The sequence below is a fragment of the Corvus kubaryi genome, unplaced genomic scaffold, assembly GCF_017639235.1.
Source record: "Corvus kubaryi isolate FWS band 111438036 unplaced genomic scaffold, C.kubaryi_AGA036_p1.0 133, whole genome shotgun sequence".
NCBI lineage: Eukaryota > Metazoa > Chordata > Aves > Passeriformes > Corvidae > Corvus > Corvus kubaryi.
The window spans coordinates 11,047,319-11,068,615 of NW_024580667.1; the positions used below are offsets into that span (position 1 = coordinate 11,047,319).

The 21,297-nt window shown below is 39.7% G+C and overlaps 1 protein-coding gene across 5 annotated transcripts in view; it reads right to left on the minus strand.

The window, feature by feature from the left end:
* Positions 1-9,681: 9,681 nt before the first annotated feature.
* MBTPS2 (membrane bound transcription factor peptidase, site 2) overlaps positions 9,682-21,297 on the minus strand; it is a 41,239-nt gene continuing 29,623 nt past the window's right edge. For 4 of the 5 annotated variants that reach the window (XM_042036325.1, XM_042036354.1, XM_042036343.1 and 1 more), the window contains 2 exons: positions 16,819-16,894; positions 9,682-15,514 (listed from right to left, as the gene is read on the minus strand). In XM_042036325.1, the coding sequence (XP_041892259.1) occupies positions 15,292-15,514; positions 16,819-16,894 (299 nt within the window). In that variant the 3' untranslated portion in view covers positions 9,682-15,291. The remainder of the gene's footprint in view (positions 15,515-16,818; positions 16,895-21,297) is intronic. The other variant, XR_006017401.1, reaches the window with a different exon arrangement.

Here is a 21,297-nt window from a genome sequence, read left to right on the forward strand (position 1 = left end):
TTATATGCAGTCTGTCTGAATGGTAGCCTCCAGTAACATGTTTACAGTATATCCTGTTGAAAACAACAAAAAGCTCTATTTATAAACTGTTTAGGAGTTAAATGTCTCATAAATGTTCCAGCCCTTAAAAGCAAGCATTCCCACTTCCAATGTATTAGTGAAATGCACACATTTATTCACAAATCATTCTGTGGGCTAATTTTATCAATTCTAAACCACAGCTGAATTGATGACATTTTCTCCCTTCCTCTGGCTTTCAGTCAAGCCCACAATCACTTTCCCTGTGTGCCTTGAATATTTAATTGGTAAACACTGCAGGATAATATTTAACTACAAATAAAAATCTATCATTACTGCCATATCGTAAACACATAGGGAAATTCCAGTTTAATTTTCTGAAATTGCTTGCTTGCAGCACTAAATATGTGGGATTAAACTGACTTTGAGAGAATGCTAACCGAGAAGCAATAAGATGCTTTTGGCCCTGTGCTGTTTCTGAAGGCTTTGCAAAGATGCTATCATGCAGCATTTCAGTCATGGCAGGAATGAACTGGAAATTTCCTGAGAAGAGATGGTGGGTAGGTAAAAGGTTGCTATAAAACCTTAAGCCTCCCCTAAGGTCATATTGCAAGCTGCTTGAAATAACAATTATTAAAAACATGTAATGCAGCTGTGGTGTAAATATATAAAGTGCTGCATGAGTAAGAAGACAAGGAAATAAAAAACCCACAAAATATGAGATACCTCTGAATGAAGGAGAAGTAATGGCTATCTATATGACCCCTCTTTAATCCTTACACTCTTTCTGCAGTTTCAAGTTCCAGTCATCTCTCTCATTCCCACTTTCAACTTCCTGTCTCCTCAGTTCCATTCTCTCTTCTTTCTTTCCTGTGATCATCACTTAAAATCCTCACTTATTCTTCAGTGCTCTCCCAATTATTTCCTCCGTTAACTTGGTTTTTCTTTTGCTGCATACTACTCCAGACCTGCTTCTGTCTATAGCTCTTTGATATTTGATTTACCTTATTATCTTTCATTTATCTTAGCATCTTTATCTGTTATTTAGAAATCAGCAGAGCTTTCTCCACCTTCCCACTCAAACTGCACTTTTGCCCACTGAATGCAGCACTGTTTGTTCTCAGAGCTTCTTCCTTTCTTCTTCTCAATCATACTTGATTCTGTTTGATACTGGTCATTTGCATCCCCTCCTGCTGAGTCCTTTGTATGATGTTAGTTCCATCAGTTTCTGATTTCTCTGCTGTCTACAACTGCCTTTTCTTGTTCTGCTTTCACTGTTGCTGACTTCCTGACTGACTTAATTTGCAAAATGCATCCTGCTGTTGGGGTTTGGACTTTGTGACAGGGATCATGTTTAAAACCTAGTATCTTTTTTCTAAAAACCAGTTTTTCCAGTGCACACTACTTTCAAACCATCTTTTTATCAGTACTTGGAGCCCCTCTCTCCAAAGAGAGTTATATCCTCACATCACTGCACTCAGAAAAGGGAGTTTCTACACAGAGAATTTATGATCCAAATACTGAAAACAAAAGGGATCAGCAAATCACCAAAACATTATTGCTCCTGTTTTACACAGGCTGAGCTGAAAGTTTAATTCAGATCTTGTAAAACTGAGTTCAGTTTATTAATGGTGGAAATATTCTGTAACTCAAACCATCATCTTTCTGCTTCTCCAGGAAGCAAACCCAAGCCTGGGCAGATGTGGAGATTTTCTCAGCACTTGCTGTAGTTACTCAGCATCACATTTAAGGTGCTGCTGATTTTGATGACAGATATATTGCAGGCTTTACTGTGAAGTGCAGTCGCCCAGTAGAAACCAGTCCAAGGCACTAAACCAGGCTGCTATTATTTCAGCTGTCCAGGAAACTAGTGTGATTGCATGTGATAATATGGTTAGTGCCCTTACTAGCACCTGTCTTCAGTTTTTCCCACCATTTTATTTTTTATTTCAGTGGGAAGCAAATCAGTCACAGATACAAATGCAAATGTAAGTGCGTGGCAAGCAATGGTTCTGGTTGGCTCTTTTAAAAATACTTCATTTTCTGTTCTCTTGCATTGGTAAAATAAATCCTTTAGATTGAGAATTCTAAAAATGTACCCAGATTCAGTAGTCACTTTCCAAAATCTTACCTGCATCTTTACGTGATGCATGTAATGCTTATTCACTGTAAAAATGTCTTTCTTCCTAAAGCAAATCATCCTTCAATGTGAATCCAGGTTTTTCCCTAATATATCTAATGCCCTCAAGGGAGATAAAGCATTAAGCAATAGATTGTATGAAAGTATGTAACCTGGTATATATAAGCTAATAATCTCTGGCCAGAAGTGCAGTCTTTCAAATAGTTGCCACAGCTGGCAAACTGAACATAATTACATTGGGAGTCATCTTTCTCTAAGCAGTCCTTGTCAATTGTATCACCACAGTCATTTCTTTTGAAGACATGTAAAAACCAGAAAGTCCGACAAATATATTTGCTAATTAAATCCCCAGCTAAATCATGAGTAAAACACAGATGCCGTGCTCCTCCTTTGCTTCCTCCTGACTGCATAGGAATGGCTTGTTGAGAAATTATCACTTTTTCATTTAAAAATCATGTATTACTGACAAAACAAAGGCAGGCAGATACTAATAACTCTGCAATGTGGTTCTGAATTTGTTAGTGAGAAGGTGAAGTCAAAGTGAGGAGGTGGGAGAGGTGCTGGGAAAAGCAGGAGGTAGAAAAAACACAGGTTGTGAATTCAGTGTCAAACTGGTAATCATAGAATCATCGAATGGTTTGGATTGGAAGGGACCTTAAAGATCATCTCATTCCAACCCCCCTGCCATAGACAGGGACACCTCCCACTAGACCAGGTTGCTCAAAGCCCCATCCACTCTGGCCTGGAACACTTCCAGAGACATCCCCAACCTGGACAACCTATTCCCGTGCCACACCACCCTCACAGAATTCCTTCCTAATACACAATCTAAATGTAATTAATTGTAAATTTGCAACTTAAACCCTTTTCCCCTTGTCCTGTCACTATGCACCCTTGTGAAAAGTCCCTCTCCAATGAATGAATGTGGCAGTCAGCAGTGACAGGGAAGTTGTATCTCTAATTGGCTTTCCAGCCTTGAGGCTTGGTCTTGGCAGAAAGATAAAAGGCTGGTGAACAGTTCTGAAGGTAAAAAGTGATTATTTACAACGACAGCAGAGATGTACGGTGTGGGAGATGGACAGGGATGATGTGAGGCCACACATGTAACTGAGAATGCCTGTCTTCAGGCATTCATTTGGCTTATTTCTAAGCCTGTTCTAGATAGGTTGGTTTCTAAATCACTGTCTTCATCATTAGTACTTTTAAGCACTATTGTTTACTTTTGAAACTCTTTTTATTGTAATTGTTACTTTAAAAAATAAGAAGAGATTGATAGTTCCAGATACCTAGCAACTACAAATTATTCATCATGTTTCAGTGGTCTTAATGACACCCACATATATAAGAAGAGATATTGTGTTACTAGACTGAAATGTTTTAAAACTGTGAATCATTAAGACCAACAGTTACAGTTTTTAGAACATGTTCTGAAACATTCTCTAGAGGAATATGGTGTGTGTGAATAAAGACCTTTTGAGTACTGTAATCAGCCACAAGCCAGTTTATTCACACCAAGCTTTTTATTTATAAATGTGTTGTGGACCAAAGAAAGAAAGAGGAAATAAGGCAGTGTAGAAACCAACACTCATTATTCTGTGCAGGTGCTCTGAGCAATCCTATCTATTAATGTAGTCCTTCTGCAACATGGCTGTGGAGCAGGCTGTGCCCAGGCTGCTCACCCAGGCTGGATCTGCAGTATATTGGGTGAGAAGCAGCCCCAGAGCCTGGTGCTCCTCACATGGCTTATCTGTGGTGGTATATCTGTCTTTATTAACTCTAGAGAGAGGCTGGGGTGACTTTCCAAATGCCTACAGCAAGTGACTCAAGCTAGGTGGGGTTCAATCCCTGAATTCCTCTCCTCATAGCAGGAGCCTGTTCAATCAACAGGCAGCCTTGAAAGCTTGTTACAGCCCAAAGCAAAAAAACCTTCCAAATTCCATTTGATTGCTACAGCCTTATGCTTCAGTACAAAATAACTTTTACAACATGTGCTTGAAGAACAGGGCTATGTCTTGCACTACAGAAGTAAAGAGCTTTGCAAAATGCATTAACTACATCAAGAGAAACCCCTTCCTTCATTCTCTAAGTTGAAGCAACTGTTTTCCTCCTTCAGTAGGTCCAATTCTGACACTGTTCATTAGGCCATGCCACTTTATTCTGCTATTGCTTTAACACTTGATACTCCCCCCCATGTAGGGCCAGGATGTTTCCCACTAATGTCAGTGTACAGTGGTGGCTACACTGTCTGTGGTGAATGAAGATGGAAGAAAGGAGTCCTTCACATTTTCATATTGATAACAGTCTTATTGCTCGTGCATAACTTAGCTCTGTTTTCACATGCATATCATATTCAGGGTCTACTTCAAGGACTCCATTCAATTTGGACCTGCAATTTCCTGGTATCAGGTCTAATTGTCTGGCTGCAGTGTTAGATTTCATAGGACAGCATTCCAAAGCCTGGGATGCACAAGCAAAAATTTCTAATTTCAGATGCCTGACTGACTAATAACTTAAGCTGTTCTTAAGACAGCTGGCTTTCCTTACAGCTAGACAACTGCAAGCTTTTATCAGCACCAAACTTGTGCTGATACAGCAAAGTCAAACATTTGGAGCAATTGAAGAGGAGACAGCCCATTTCAAAGCTCCTGTGTTCATAAGTTTCCATGGCCCAAGCTGCACACTTCCTAGACTTGGAAGAAAGTTAAAATGTTTTCTTAAACATTGAAAAGGTATTTCAGCAAATACTGTAGAAAAGCAGAACAGCTTTTCAAATATTAAAGCATTTTTATTCTCTAAAATAAAAGCATTTTCCCCTAAAGCTTAAAATTGGCAGTATCTCTTTAACATTCCTCTCCAGCAAGAAAACACCTCATTCTTACATGTTTTGTATACATCTGCAGATATAGCAAAGATTAAAAAAACCCGAACAACCAAGATACCATTTAAAACATTTCTGGAAACTTCGTGGCTCTGTCCTGATTTTAAGTAGGTCCTGGCCAAGACCTGGAACTCACCTATAGTATTACATAAACTGGCCAGTGGTTCACTAAACAGACACTGGATTGTACCCAGGCTCTTTCCCATCTGCTGTATCCTGCTCCCACCCCTGCACACAGCATTTTCAAAGACAGAACTAATGGGATGCTGGATTTAAAAATTCCTCACTGAGACCGAGTGCCATTGCCAGACCCCAGCCTGGGTGTTGTACCTGAGCTCTTCTGCTGCCAGGGCTGGGCACGTGCAGAAAGAGCTTGGGGCTATTTTGGGTAAAAATCTGAGCTTGTTCTGGAGGACCTTTGACCTCAGGGCAAGAAAGGTCTTAATGGTGGAGCTTAGTGAGCTCTACTGGCCCACGTCCCTGCTAAGGACTGCAGGTGCCTTTCTGGGGCTGGCCCTGAAGGGTGCTGCAGGTCACACAGGGAAGCACAATGGGATGGATTCCCGTCCTGCAGGCTGGCCTCACAGCCCAGCCCCAGACAGAGCTGCTCGACCATTTTTCTTCAGTGCAAGTTGTGTTTTATGGATCTGACAGTGCCACTTCACTGCAGCCACGACCTGTATGGTTCACAGCCTTCTAAGGCCGCTAACACTCATTATTTTTATCTAAACTGATGCTAGTGCAGGCGAGCAGAAGTTAATCAAGTGCTTATCAAATTCATATCTCTGTATATACACAAACCCATGGCAGAAGACAAGAGGTTTATTTTGCCTTTTAACTCCTTTTTGATCTAGAAGAGGACCTTCATTTAAGGGGCTTTCACTCCCAATTTACTGTAATTAATAATAAAAATTATTATTTTTTTAAACTTGTGTGACCATTAATTTTTTGGATTATTTTTGCTATTTTATGTCAGAATATGACAGATTCGTTTTCATGACCATATAGATGAAAACAGAATGATTTAGACATTTAGTATCACTTTGTTAAATTATACAGTTTTATTTTTACACCATCATTTGCATGTGCTAAAAGAGAACCCCTCTAAGTAACCCTGTAAGTGAAAGCTAAAATGTTCTCTTCAGAATGGCTTTTGATATTTTCAATCAAAATGAAAAAAAAAAGTTAAAAAAATGTGCCGTTCCAGCTAGTTAAACTCTCAAGTGAACAATAGGTTTCTGCATGTTTATGAAAAATTATCATTTGATAGTATGCTGAAGTTTTCACAACAATGACAGTAGTATTTTAACTTCTGGTCTAACTTCTGGTTCAGCTACATTTAATTGCAGAGGTCAATGGTACACAGAGGCCAGTTAGGTTAACTACTGAACTGCTCTTCTTAGGAATACCTTTGAATATAAATGCTGGAAAAATAACCAGATCCTTCATTTATGCCAAAATAATCTTATCTGTGTTGGTTCACTAAATGAAACAGTGAATTCTGTTGTAAAAAGCACACTATGCAAGTTTTTGTGTTGCCCATTTTTTCCTTCCTTCAGCACTGCAGCACGCTGAGCACTGCACATGCTTCACAGAACATTTCCAGGTAATAAATTCAAGCATCTAATAAAGAGCAGTAAACAGTCAAAGTGAAAAAAAAAATTAAATTTGTTGGTGGTAAAACCAGTGGTAAATACCCAGGAATTTGTGGTTTATAATGCACATTCATAATCTGTCTTTGTTGATTTTGCAGCAATGATAGAGATACAGGTGGTTTGGCCAAGTATCTGCCAGTTATTCAAATAGCTGCAGGAATGAAAACAAAGCCAAGGGGCAAAACATTAAAAAAATTTATTTTCTTAATAATTGTATCTGTAAGGTTAACTCATGCTGAAGGGAGAATGTGGAAACAGAAGGAGAAAAGTTCTGACTTTGCATCCAGACTACCTGAAAGTCAGATTGGTCCTGATCCTCGGTCAGGGAGAGGGACACAACTCCGAAGTCTGAACACCCTGAACTGCTGTCTAGAAGGACTGGCTTTTATTGCCCCTCTGATCTTACCACCAATGTGTTTCTACCAGCGATGGAAGTTTGTTAGTTCTAGTTGCAGGTCAGCTCTATAAATGCTTCAATGAAAAAAAATAGTAAAAATGCTTATTGTGGAGTTATTAATGATTCTGTAAATGAAAAAACCACCTCTCTCTATCAGTCTCTTCCCCAATTTTATCCCGTTCTTAACTGTGTCACAATTTCCTTTCTTCTGCAAGTTAAAAACCAGACAAATGCACAATTATGGCACTTGGCTGAGATGATCACAGTCCCCTCACACAGCCTTATCTCTGCCTGGTGCCTCCACAGCTTGAGACTGATGGGATTTTCCTTGTAAGATCCACCTTCCTTTTTCTTGCTGTAGGTAAGGCAGCAACACTAATTTCTGCTGCTTCCAGGCGTAAGGTCAGTGCGGGAGGACAATGCATGTATTCTGCTAGCCTGACTTTTATACAACAGTCTGGATCACACTATTCTGCATAAACAGAAAAGCTTAGATGAATTTTATGTCAGATATACTCACTCAAAAAGTCTACTGTAATTCATGAGCCAAAAAGTAAAAAAAACACAAGGAAGAAAAGGAGGCTGTTTGGCTTGATTTGTTGCCCACGTGTAAGCATCTGGTGTGATACAAAATGCCCTCAGGTACCTTTCCAAGTATCCAGCAGCTGGTCCAGAATGTCTTTGATCTCCAGTAGGGCCTCACCCACATCTGCCAGCCCCATGTGTAGATCTTAGAAACCCTAAAACTTATCCACCAGGAGACAAAAGGAGACAAGTGGGGGATGAGTTTCAAAACGTTGTTTCAAGTCAGATTTTTAGCCTAAGAACACCTTAGGATATCTCAGATCACACCAGATGCCTGCGTGGGCAACTGAATCAAATTCAGTCGGTTTGGAGAAATTAAAAAAAAAAAAATCTAGTAATATCTTAATAGAGGTCCTCAAAGAGGCATGAGAGGGAAAAGGACAGGAACTTTTGTAATGCAATAGCAAATAAAAAGGATGACATTAAAAAAAAAAAGAAGGGAAAAAAGTATTTCAGTTTGAAAGATTCCTTTGAGGGGGAAATAAAAAAGGATGTATGACCATGTGTTTTCAAGACAGGCAGAAGTGGCAGTGACATAGTATTCAGCCACCAATATACTTGCAAAGAACTAAAAAGAGGTAGAACTAATCATAAATGTAGAGAATATGATACATAATTGGTAAAAATATCCAATTACATTTCAACACCACCAGAGCCTTAAAAGTATGAAAGCAAACACCAGACCCACATCTCTCTGAGGTAAAAAAAGGGGAAAACTTTAGTCTACCTACACTAGTCTGTGTGCTTAGTCCTCATAGATGTTGTGAATTCTCCCAGTTTACCACCATAACATTAGAATCAAACCTTAAATTGTACTTTGTTTATTAGGTCACATCAAAAGATCATAAAAATACTTTTAAAAAAGTATTTAAGTGAGTTCAGTGCATACAAATCTACTGCAGATGTTTAGGAATGCCTCTGCTTGGTGGTTCAAACTGGTATGATCAGAGGAAGAATTATATTTAGCTTTCTATATAAAGTTACCAGCAATAAGACTCATAGATACAGGATTTCTTTTTAAATCTTACCCTGAAATTACATTAGTGAAGAAAGCAACATTCCTCAGGATGACATTAGGATATAATTGATTGTTTTTTCAGACTACAAGAGGAACATACCTAATCACAGTAAAGGATAACATTTTCAAAACCAACTGAAAAACCTCAGAACTCTCCTAAAAGCTTACATGCTTCAGCAAAAAAAATATGCTATTGTCTCTACCTTTAACATGGGTAAGAGGAAAAATAAAAGGCATTTCCTCATGCCAGAAGAATGCAATTCAGAAAATTGCAAAAACTGCATAGCAACCTATCTGGGAAATCCTACCAATGTGTCCGATCTGTGCTTTGTGCCCATTTCTCATGGTAATCTTTTATCTGGGAACAAAGCCACAATTGCTGAAACAGCTCTGCTTGTATAAAGTAACAGCGTGTCCAATAAGCAACAAAGGACAATTTAGTTCTCAGAACAAATAACCTGGCTGGCTCCAGATGAGCTCGCTCAAGAAACAGAGCAGCAACGCCTCCCTCTCAAACAAAGCTGAGGTACCCGGTTACGCTGGGCTAGTGCAGCCCAGACACCACGTGCATACCGAAGGAAACCTGTCCAGAACCAGCCAGGGAACGTGCCCAGCTCTGGGCTGGCCTGGACAAACAAATCAAAGGTAGTGAGATGTAAGTTCACCTGTGAAGATCTGACATTTTAAGTTCTTCACACAGGACTGGCCAGAGCAGTGGTTTTGCTTACCTTGACGATGACCTCCTGTATCAAACACTTCAACTATTACTGTGATAAACTGATAAATAAGGGAAAGTAAAGTGATAGTTATTATTATTTTTAGGAGGTGGTCAGACACGAAAAAGGATGGTGTATCTTGTTGGTGTATCTCGGCAGAAGGAATATGAATCACATATGAAGAGAATGAGAATATATGAGAGAATATGGCAATTGCCACTAATAAGGAATTATGTCACTCTACCTTATTTTTACAAACAGACTTAAGCACATCAACAATCAGAGAATGAATTTATTTGCAGGATACATTTATCATACATAGAAAACAATATTTATTGTTTCGTTAATTAAATAGAGAAAAAAGGCAAAACAAAACTACAATACATTATTCAGTGTTCCATATATTTGTTAGCCGACATTTTCAAACTGAAGCTTTCTTTTTTTTCCTTTTTTAAAAAAAACCATGATCATGAACAATGCATAGTGGGAACAAAGGGTCTAAAAATCTAACATTCCACAGCTGTGAGTCAGTGTGAAAAATAAGGCCATGTAGAGGAAAAAAAAAACCTACAGTGAATTTCTAAACAATACATATTCTATTGACAGGCTTCAGATAAGATCAACTAAGTATATGAAATCTAAAAGCAATGTTATGTAAGGAAAAGATGAATTTAAAATATCAACAAACAACTTGGAAATAGATTTTTCTAGTGATGGCTTGGAAATAGCCTCCAAACTTTCAACCAAGTATCAATGAAGATCAGTTATACTATGATGCTCCAAAAACCATCCCAGGATGAACATCTAGAGGTGAGAAATATCCAACTCCATTTTAAAAAATAAGCTACAGCTACCCATGCTACTTATTCAGCACATATATATTGAAGGAATGAAAAGTGTTAAGAAAAAAGTTTGATCACCACTCACTGAATGATTCAGTGAAGGGCTGGAAAACACATCTTCCTGCTCTGAAATGTTAATTACAACTTCTTTTCAGGTTTCATGACAATGTAAATGGAATGAATGGAATTGCAGTGTCATATCCTGCTCTTTGTTCCTGTCCTTTCACACCGGGTCAGCAGTGTGAAAGTTTCATAAAGCTGCCATAAGCTGAAGTTCTTCACTGCCCCTAAACACTGCCATCTGCTCTTCGCATGATGGAGTGGATGAGCCCAAGCCAGAAGTCACAGAGCTGCTGTTTTCTGGCAGTCCTCAGTGCGATGTTCCCAAATGCTGCATTGATGCAGGGTGTGTACCCCAGGTAACTCAGCCACATTAAATAACTAATCAATAGAAAGCGTTACATGAAATTCAGGATAAAGAAGATATAAAATATTTGCCAATATTGGATCTTACCTGTGTTAAGATTCAAGGTTCCTTACTCACAAGATTGCAAGAACAAAGCTGAGGAAAGACTGGTTGTGGAAATTGGTCTGAATGCAAGTGTACAGAATGCATATTTTACAAGTAACTATATCTAGAGTTTAGCTCTATATATAAATAGAGACTAGGCTATACAAAACTTTATAAGCCTTCTTCATCTGTCATTAGTGATATCCAGATCTGTATTGATCTCTGAATTAGTAAGACATACATAATTTATTTTAAAAATATTCCTACAGGTCACCCTTTGACATCATGTAAAATGTATGGGAAGCTATGGGAACGCTGCGACTGTGCTAAATGGAACAAAATATATCCTTATTAAAAGAAAGCTGAAACACCCTGCCTACCATGGAGAGTTCTGTCCTGAAAACTGTTTCTTCAGTATGGTCTACACAGTCTTGTTCATCCCAGTTATTCAGAACAGCACAAACAGCAGCAATAAGAGGGTGATGCATTCCAAGGCTGATCTCTTTTAGTGGCCCTGAAAAAACTGTGTTTACCATGCTTGTAGCTGAGGCTTCACAGAAAGTAAGAACCATATTTTAAACATCAGCCGAACAAAACTCATGCAGCTGTGGTTACATTATGTCCCCATCACTTGTCTTCTGTTAATAAAGAAGTTAAGAATTACTTATGGGGGAAAAACATAAGTTTCTGTTTTCAAATCCAGAGAAAACCATAGAGAGAATTCACAGAGAGAAGGAAAAACAAAAGCCTACATTGCAGAATATGGAGGACTGCTCTAAGTTATCCCTAAAAAAGCACTAATACATCCTATGGCTATGTACGTATTTGTTATACAAATGTATGTATACACACACATCCACAAATGCAGAATTATCACTGAAAGAATCAGTATCAATATCGTTGGTTGTTTCCTTCTAAATAAAAAGGATGAGTTAACAAATTTTCCACTGTGGCTCATAATTTGGGATGACTAATCTGCAAGTTTGTCTACACTTTTTCTAGTGAAGCCTCTTTCATTTAACTTGTACAGAAGCAAGCTGGTTTTAATTTCCTAAGTTAGCAAAGAGCATGTAACATCCCCCATGCTAAGGAGTTTGCCATTTCCATGTCGTATCATGCATTATCAGAACATGCTATGTAAATATTTGCTGATATAAAAAATTTAATAAAAAACAAGTTAGAACAATGATTATAATTATGGAATTCTTCTGGAAATTTTCAAACAAAAGCTAAGTATAACATTTCTGAATATTAGACATTACTTTTTCCATCTGATACAGATTTAAAATGCATAGTATATACATAAATAGTAGCAGCCATCCAATCTTTAAGAGTGCTGTGTTTTATAGTCCAGTCAATACGCCCTATAATTATATTGATGGACCCTGTATTAAAGATTCTGAGGGGCTAATTAGACTAAAATGTAGAAGGATTTAATTTTAAGGAATTACTTCCTTTCTATTTTTACAAAAACAAAAGACACATCCCAAATACTCCAGTAAAAATCCAACACACAAAAATTACCCTGTACTTTTGTGTTTTCTCTTGCTAAATAAATGACCAAAACCCCAGGAAAAATCCTCCCAGTAAGTGTATGTATGGCCCATGCTTATCAGAATGTAATCCATATGTTAGGATTATGGAGAATGAAATGGATCCACTGAACAACTTCTTCTTCAGAGAGTGGTCCAACCTACCTATTACCTTTGTCCACATTAATCTAAGATACCTAAATCAACCCTTACTCAGTAGAATTTTAGCGTATGGAGAAATGGACTCATGAATTACTTTTAAGCACTTCTAGTACTCTCTCTTCCATACAAGAGATCTAGGGTCTTCACAGTGCACTAGTTTGTCTGTTTTGCTAAAGCCATGACCGATGTCTTATCCACCCTCTTCTTGCTTATGAGGTCAGACACAGACTGAAGTTCTACTTGGTAAAACTGTGGCCTTCAGTGACTGTGTAAAGTAAACTGGCTTTAGCTTCATTTGATAAAGCTGCATGTTTTGGTAGCACAATAAATAACCAGGAACAGCCTGCCAGCCTCATTGTAGAAGATGAAATTTGTGCATGCCAATTCAGAAGCTTTGGGTTCTTCTAAATCTGTTGCCTACATCTCCATGAGAGGCACTATGCTGAAGGATTGTTCCAAGCCATTGTAGTCAACATGAATAAATAAATATCAGACTTGACATGTTTTGAAAGTAAATATCCTGCCTTACTAAATTACATTAAATTTCCAAGTGCAAATTAATTTTTTGGAATGTAGATTGGATGAGACAGAGGAAAGTGTCACAGAGCCATTGAAAGGAAGAGCTCAGATCAGTAAACAGCCACTGAGGCGAGAGAGCAGTCTGGAAGAGAGCCTTAGAGCCAGGCCTTGGGCAAGGACCAGGCTGCTCCTGCCCTCCTGTCCACAGAGGGATGGCAGAGTGGCCCATCAGAACGGCTACTCTGAAACCTCTGTATGTTTCCAGGAGTGATGACAAGTTAGACTTACAGGGTGTAGTTTGTTTTTTCTTTCTTGCACTTTGTGTTACTTTTAATGGTCCCCAGAGGGACGAGCTCACACTAGATTGGAGGATTTACTCTCTCCTACCAGGACCCATCCCAGTTTGCCTGGGTTGAAATGACTGAAAAGGAGAGGCACAGGCCAGCCACCCCAGAGAGGTGAACTTCAAGGGCCCACCCAGCCTGTGGCAGCACTGGAAAGGGATGTAAACCAGCCAACAACAAATAAATAAACATGGTCTCTCATTACTGCTTGCATCATCTTAAGAAAGGAGTCCATCTTAAGTGTGAAAACTACTGTGCAAAAGTACACATCAGTGGGCAAATGCAAACATCAGTTATGAATCTGTGCAGTAGCACCAGGAACTGGGCTCAGCCCCACTTTGAAATTACCCAGGCTTTCACCTCAGGTGCCAAAAGAATCTATTTTACCTGGTCATGGATGTTTCAGTACTCCCTGCAAGCCAGGATCCATGAGCTTAGGTTCCACTTTAGCTCCTGACAGAAAGGCTGTTTCTGTAAAGGAACTCTGAGCTGCAGCAGCTCCTGTGGGGAGCACTGTATGAGGCAGAAGTTGCAGGGTATTTTCTAAAGTTTCCTATTTCAAATATTGAGGCTCCCGAACTAAAACGTTTTTGTTCAAATATCAGCCTATATTGAGGCAAGGCTCTGATTGAACCTGTTATATATAAACTAGGCAATATATCACAGGAGGACAAGACATTCAATATATAATCCTACTGGGTACAAAATACTACAGACTTAAAGGGCTTCAAAGCATGTCAGACATACTTCAGTCAGTAAAATACTGACTGTTCTTCCACTGTTCATTTAAGAACAAAGATATGGTCTGTATTCATCTCAGAAAGCAAAGCCAAATATTTAAATAGTTCAAATCACAATCATACTCTTCCTCTAAATAGTTCATATGTAAGACCAGCTTCAGCTAAATATCTTTGTTAGCTATCTTTGAACAGAATGAATCCTAGCAAAGGAAAACAACCCTTTGAAATACAGAAAATCATCAGTGAGTTACTGTACATATTACATGCATAGCATTGGAGGATAGACACCATAAAAACAATAGGTTTCACTTTCAACTGTGAACAGGTAGAATACAGTATTATTTTCTGAGTAAAACACCACAAACATTACATATCACTTAGGAAAACTATGCACAACATACTTCAGCACTCAGAAACTAAATTTCAGTTATCTTGTAGCTATTGCTGACAAATATTGCCTTTAAAAAAACTTCAGCTGCGTATGATAATATACAACTGAAAGTGTAAGCAACACAAATGTGGGCTTTGGTATCCTCCCACATGCTTCATTTTTAGCAGACATTGGCACTTCTCATCTACATCCTGAGGACGACGTTCCTCCAGTCATTTTGGCCAGGTGAAAAGGAAAGCCACTAACCCATATGGCTGCTCTCCCCCATTAACACATGGTATGCATTTACCTAGCTTTTCCCCATTTTGAGACCACACTTTAGGGCTTCTTAGAATCCAGTTTGGTGGAATACCAGGCTAGAAAAGCCAAAACAAGTCACTGAAGACTATGCTGATTGAGAAATGATCAGAGCCCACACAGATCTTCTGACAATTATAAAATAAAATTAAATTTAATTATTAATTAATTAATTATTAAAATTATAAAATAAAACTGTTTTTTCCTCCCACTTTACAAAAATTTGAGGCAAAATAATTCCCTTATTTCAAGATGTGAATTAATGAAGTCTGATTTTTCCTATGAAATCTTAAAATGCAATTTCTCCAAAATTAATACAGTGCTTAAAGAGTGATTAAAAAGGCTCCTACTTTTTCCTATTAGATTTCCCATGACCACAGGCATGGTGTTGTAAAGTTTTAAATTAAAACAGCAACCACCAGTTGATTGTTCTTTCAGTGTCATTTTAAGGGAATTATTTCAATCTCAGTACTGGACAAATTTTAAAAGGCAATGGATTCATTATTTCTGTGTACTTTGAGAACTGATGGAAGAATATCCCATGTCCTATCGTGCTGTCACCATCCAAAGTCCCAGTGCAACATTGGCAGCCAAAAGTGCACTTCCAGCAAGCAAAATTAAAAAGCCAACAAGCTCTCTGTTTTGTTTTTCTACAATTAGGGAGCTCAACGTGGCTTCCAGGAAGGAATTTAATATCCACTGACCATCCAAAGCAAAGCAGGGTACAGCATTGATAACTGCCAGTGCTCCTGATAGTGAGATGAGGTACCTGGTTCAATTTAGTTAAGGTTCATAAGAATATCTGAGAAAATGTAAAAAAAAAGTAAAAAAAAAAAAAAAGATACATGTATTTTATTTCTAGTATGCAGAGAGAGACATATGAAGGTTAATTTTCTAGCTGCCATTCCACAGAAATTATATGAGTAAAATTAGTTTTACACCATAACGTACCTGGTCAGAGAATTGCCCTTGCAGATTTTTATTTTTTTAAGAGCTAAGTTTGGATACTTAAACCTGCACTCTTCACAACTTGAGTGAAAGCAGGAGACAGAAAAACCACCATCTTCTTTGCTTGCTTTGTGTGCTTTTGGAGGAAGGTTATAGCTCTGACACCATGCCTGAACTAAGAAGGTATTCTATACTCAAGTATGAAATCATGATTAGCAGTATTTTCCAAAACACTCCCTAGTAAATGACTAAAATATAATCAGAAATCTGACCTCTCTCTCCTACTTACCTGTCAGCCAGAAATCTGGGTGGATTTCTGTACATGTGTGTGCACGTGAGAACGAGGGATGGGTAGATAATTTTTACTGTTGGTAAAGGCTTGCTAACTGCAGTACCTACCTCCATCCTCAGTGGCCAGGCAAGAAGACATGAGTCAGAAAGCAGCTGGGGCAGTGTGAACCCTGATGTGTTCCCAGAAAATGAGAGCTTATGTGGTACCTTTACTCTAGTTCTATGGACTAGTTATTAAACTGAACTACATAGTTTAATTATTCTATAGCCACGCATGAACATTTCAGTTTCTAAGGCTAAAGGTTCCAACATTAGCCACAGTCAAGTCTACTAATCTATATGTATGTGTATATATAATCTTGTTCACGAATAAGCAAGTGTTAACCAAATTATCCTGTTTTTTGAATAGCTATTTTCTTTTCTCTTGAAGAAAAAAAATAAAAAACCCAACCATATCCTGTTATTTAGTTCAGTATAATGACACAAAAATAATAAAACCCTGACATTGCAATGCTAGCAAGAACATCTAATTTTTCCTGACTTAAATTCAAGCTTACTTTGGCTCTCTTGTCACATCTGTTAAGGCTCATCCTCAAGAGTTAAAAAAGCACTGACCAAAAATACACTCTTAAGCTCAAGAAAGTTAGAGATTTCATTTTTAGCTTGGCACAGGGACAATAATCAATGCAGAGATGGGATAAAGATGTCAAATGTCTACAGAAATATTTCACGGCATCCTGTCTAGAATGATATCCAACTGAAATTTCGCTGGGTCACTAAATTCTAAACAGTTCCCTTCTTACCTTAAAAGAACAAACATACTTCAAAGGATACTTGCAAAACGTCTCTATCACCACAGGCATGTCGATACTTAGAAAGTTTTGTCGTGGTACAAAACTGCTGAGACTTACTGAAATGAAAATAAAAAGATACACAAAGCATGAAAAGTCATTCCAGGGTTATAACATTATGAGCTTTAGATTATAATTTTGCAGAAAAATCACATGGGAAATGACCTTGAAGGACAAATAAATAATAAGGGTCTGCTTGTTTTTTGTTTTTACAAGACTGCAGCTGTTACATTTTTCTTAAACATGGTCACTATCACGGTAAAGTCACTACACAAAGCACAGTTAGTATTTCAGTAAAACTAGATCTAAAATACATATTTTCAGAGGCATTTTTAGTCATAAAGACCCCACTGTGTGATTCCAGTACTTTTCAAAGAAAAGAGATTATAAAAGTTACCAGACTTTTTCAACATATGCAGTCCACATGCATACTGTGGTTGCAGATGTGTATTTTCTCTGAAGGCCAGAAAAATCTTCCCTTGCAGTACCTGCAGAAGATCTCCCTAACCTGAGGCCAAGCTCATGGTGTACAGGAGTAGGGGAGATGGGGAGCAGAATTGTGGAGTCCCTCTGAGAAAGCAAAGGCTACAAGGGAATGCACAGCTGCATCACACAACACCAGTCAGCCAGTGTGTAAGTGGCTTCTCTTCTGTGTTCAGATGGTAAGTGACTTCAAGATAGAACTTGGTGCAACTTAAAAACCTGGGAGGGGGGACTTGCCATCCTTCTTAAAAACAGTGACTGGAAAATTGCAGTGTCGAGGACCACAGGATCTTGAAATACTTTATTACTGTACACACTGTTCCTTGAAGGTGTACATGAACCTTCAGTTGACTGCATGTCAAATGTTTCTGAGAGATTCTTCAAGGAAAGTGTGGTGGTTTGAGACCTACCAGAAGGCACTTTGTTAGTAAAGGGCAGTTCCATCTGGGTAGCAGTCTGAGTCTGCCAGCACCAAGGACTGTTTGAAACCCTCTGTGACAGCTGCAGGAAAGACACCTTTCCTACTAAAAGGAAGGCACAGAGAAGTCTAACCCGCAGAAGGAAGAGGTTAGGGTAAATTGATGCAGAATTAGAAAATCACCTTGATAATAAACTTGCACGATACCACCAATACTCTTGCTGTCTTTGAAGTACAACTTTAGATGTGAGTTGCCAGCCACAATGGCCTGAATTTTCCCTACTTACGTGGAGAAAAGTTATAGCCATAAGAAATACATACCTCCAGAGAGATATTTGAAGGCAAGAGATCAAACCCCACTCAATACAAACATCCCTTGGGAAAGGAACAGTTTAACTGACCCTTAGAGAAATTTTAACCATAGGTGTCATAGGTTAGCAAGCATAGTCCTGGAAGGGATGTCCTTGCTAAGGGGTGCTTACAGTTTCCTCTGGGAACTGATAGAACCTATCAGCTGGCCAGTTTGAATATGGACAATTCTCTAAGCCACTTAAAGTTGTGACCACCTCTGTGATCCACATTTAAGAACAGACAAACCCCCCCTCCAAGCTCTCTCTCGTTTCCAGTGCTGGGACAGGTGGCTGCGGGCCCCGTGTGGGGGCCAGCGGGCCCAGCCAGGCCCTGCTTGGGCCAGGCCGGGCCGGGCCACGGCCATCCTGAAGCCATGGACCTGTTCCAGCCATGGAACCCCCCCCACTGCCTTGCCATGGGCAGCTGGAGCGGCTTGGCTCTCCCCCCTCTCCACTTCGATAAGAAAGATTCAACATTCCAGCTGCAAAGCTGCAAGGCTGAGGTGAGATTAACCCTTTTACTGCTGTGAAGAGCTGAAAACCTGAGGGAAGAGAGAGAGAGGAGATGCTTAAAGCTGAAATTCTGTTGTGAAGCTATGATATATCAGAGTATCCTGTTGTAATTTCATGAAGATATGGGGGGTGGAGTGTTCAACTCGTAAGCAGAAGCACCTGCGCTGAGATAGGCAGATGCTGATGCAGCTGTAATTTCATGAGGAGTTTGGACAGGGAGAAATGAACCAGATGAGGACTTTTGCTCCAAATGGGAAAGGAGAAAACCTCAGTTCCTAGAGATGCTCCCAGAGATAGTCCTAACAATGAAGATGATGAAGACCCTTTGCTCCCAGGGAAGGAGAAGGGCCTCTGTTTTTTTGTTTCTGAATGGCTCAACCTTAAAATAGTACCCCAAAAAACTTCAAGAGTGGATCCTTGAAAGCAGTTGTGGGAAAAGCTGCAAGTCGGGGGAAGGGACTCACACGCAGGCAGAGAGACTCCTCTTCCTAAATGGACTGAACAATATTTGGAAGTGGGCGGCTCTCTCGTTGTGATAATGTTTTCATAGCATGAGCAAGAAGAGACTTCTCTTTCTAAATGGACTGAACAAGGTTATTATGGAAGTGGTAAACAGAGTGAACATCTTAAGGGTTGTCTTTTTACATTGTCAGTGGGAGAAGGGAGGAAGGTGGGGGGAGGAGGAGAGTTCTGAAGGTGGTATAATTTTTTTTTTTCCTTTCCTCTTTAAGGTCTGTTAATAAACTTCTTTATATTCTTTAAAGTTTGGTGCCTGCTTTGCATTTCTCCTAATTCTTATCTCACAGAAGATAAACAGTAATGAGTATTTTGGACCAAACCACTACACTAAATTGGTGTTTCCTCCCGGTTACAAACCGAACCTGCGACAATAGGCTAAGAGAACACTGGGAACAGAACATACCAAAAGTGCTGCTAAGTATATCTTACTTAAGAGTGAGATCAGATTTCTTCAGGTTTGATAAAGAATTCAAGGACACAGCAACAAAGGTGAGGGAAAGTATTCTAAAGTCACGTAAGGCAGAGAACGGTCCATTTGGTCACATAAAGACATTTACTTCTGTTAGCAGATGCCCTTCTGATAAGTCCAGCCAGCAATCACACCATGGGTTGGAAAGACATGGATAGCAAGGAGAACCGAAAAAAGAATGGGTTTGATGTGGCAACAAGCAGAGAACTTTTCAGTATCAAAACTGCCAGTGCGCTTGAAAGTCATGTTTTTTCTTAAAGCTTAAGACCAACCTTTGATTTAAGGGAACTGGGAGAAAATAAATCTGTTGGACAACTGAGTGAAGAACACAACAGACAAACCCTGGACACTACCCAGATCAGAAAGTCAGAGGTATCCAAGTCAATCACAGAATCATAGAATGATCTGGGTAGGAAGGGACCTTAAACATCATCTTGTTCCAATCTCCCTGTCACAGGCAGGAACATATTCCACTAGACCAGGTTGGTCAAAGCCCCATCTAGCCTTGCCTTGAACACTACCAGGGACAGGGCATCCACCATTTCTATGGGCAATGTGTTTCAGTGCCTCACTATATTTATTGAAGAATTTCTTCATTGTATCTAATCTCTTTCTAGAAGAAAGCCTGTATGATGAGTCACTGATTATAAGAGATACAACTGCAAAGTTCTTTGAAACATTCTATGTGTTTGTCTAGCAGTATTTAGTATCAAGCTATGGCAGTAAAAATATAGTTGAACCACAAAAAAAGCCCCAAAGATACAGTATTTTTCCCTTACATCTATTCTACACAAAAAATTAATCAACTAAATGCAATATTTTATTAAAATACTCATTTAGCCTTATTTTAAAAATTGCACTGGTTAACCAAGCAGACACCACAGCTTTCTGCAGCTTGACACAGGAGCTTGCCTGAGTGCAGGTGCAGGACCTTGTACTTGGTCTTATTGAACCTCATGAGGGTTCTTTTCAAGCTTGCTCAGGTCCCTCTGGATGGCTTCCCATCCTTCAGGTGTGCCAACAGCACCACTCAGCTTGGCATTGTCTGCAAACTTGTAGGAGGTGTACTTGATCCTGCTGTGGGGAGGCTGTGTCCCAGCCCATGGGTGGAGCTGCCCTATGGGATGTGCTCCCCTACCTGGGAGGGCAGCTTCCCAGGAGCACCCTGAGTTCCATCCCCACACAGCCGCACCCTGGCTGCCCGCTCATTCCAGGGCCATGAGGTCACACAGGCCCAGGGGACTCCAGCAGCTGTCCATAAGCACCCTGAGTGCCAGCCCCACACAGCCCTGCTCCCTGAATACCATCCCCACACAGCTGTGCCCTGACTGCAGGGGCCATGAGGTCACAGAGCCCCATGGCACTGCACTGGCCATAAGAACCAACTGCTCAGCCCCCATCCCTGACTGTGTGGTGGAAAGGGGACCATGGCACTTGTCCACCATCTTTTCCTCTCCCTCCTCATCCTCCTGATGGTCCTGCATCCTGGGGCTGCCAACTATGCTCCACAGAAATCACAGGAAGCAGGTAAGCTGCCAGCACTGGTGCAGCCTTTCATGGGCTAGTGGGGTCTTCTCACCAAGAAGATGGTTTTTCCTCCAGTGCTTTACTGAGGGTTTCCTCTCTGTGAGCGCTCTCCTGCTAACAGAGTCCCAAGTCCATCCCTCCTCCAGGGGTGTTGCACATTGTGTTTAAAGAGTGCTGAGCTGC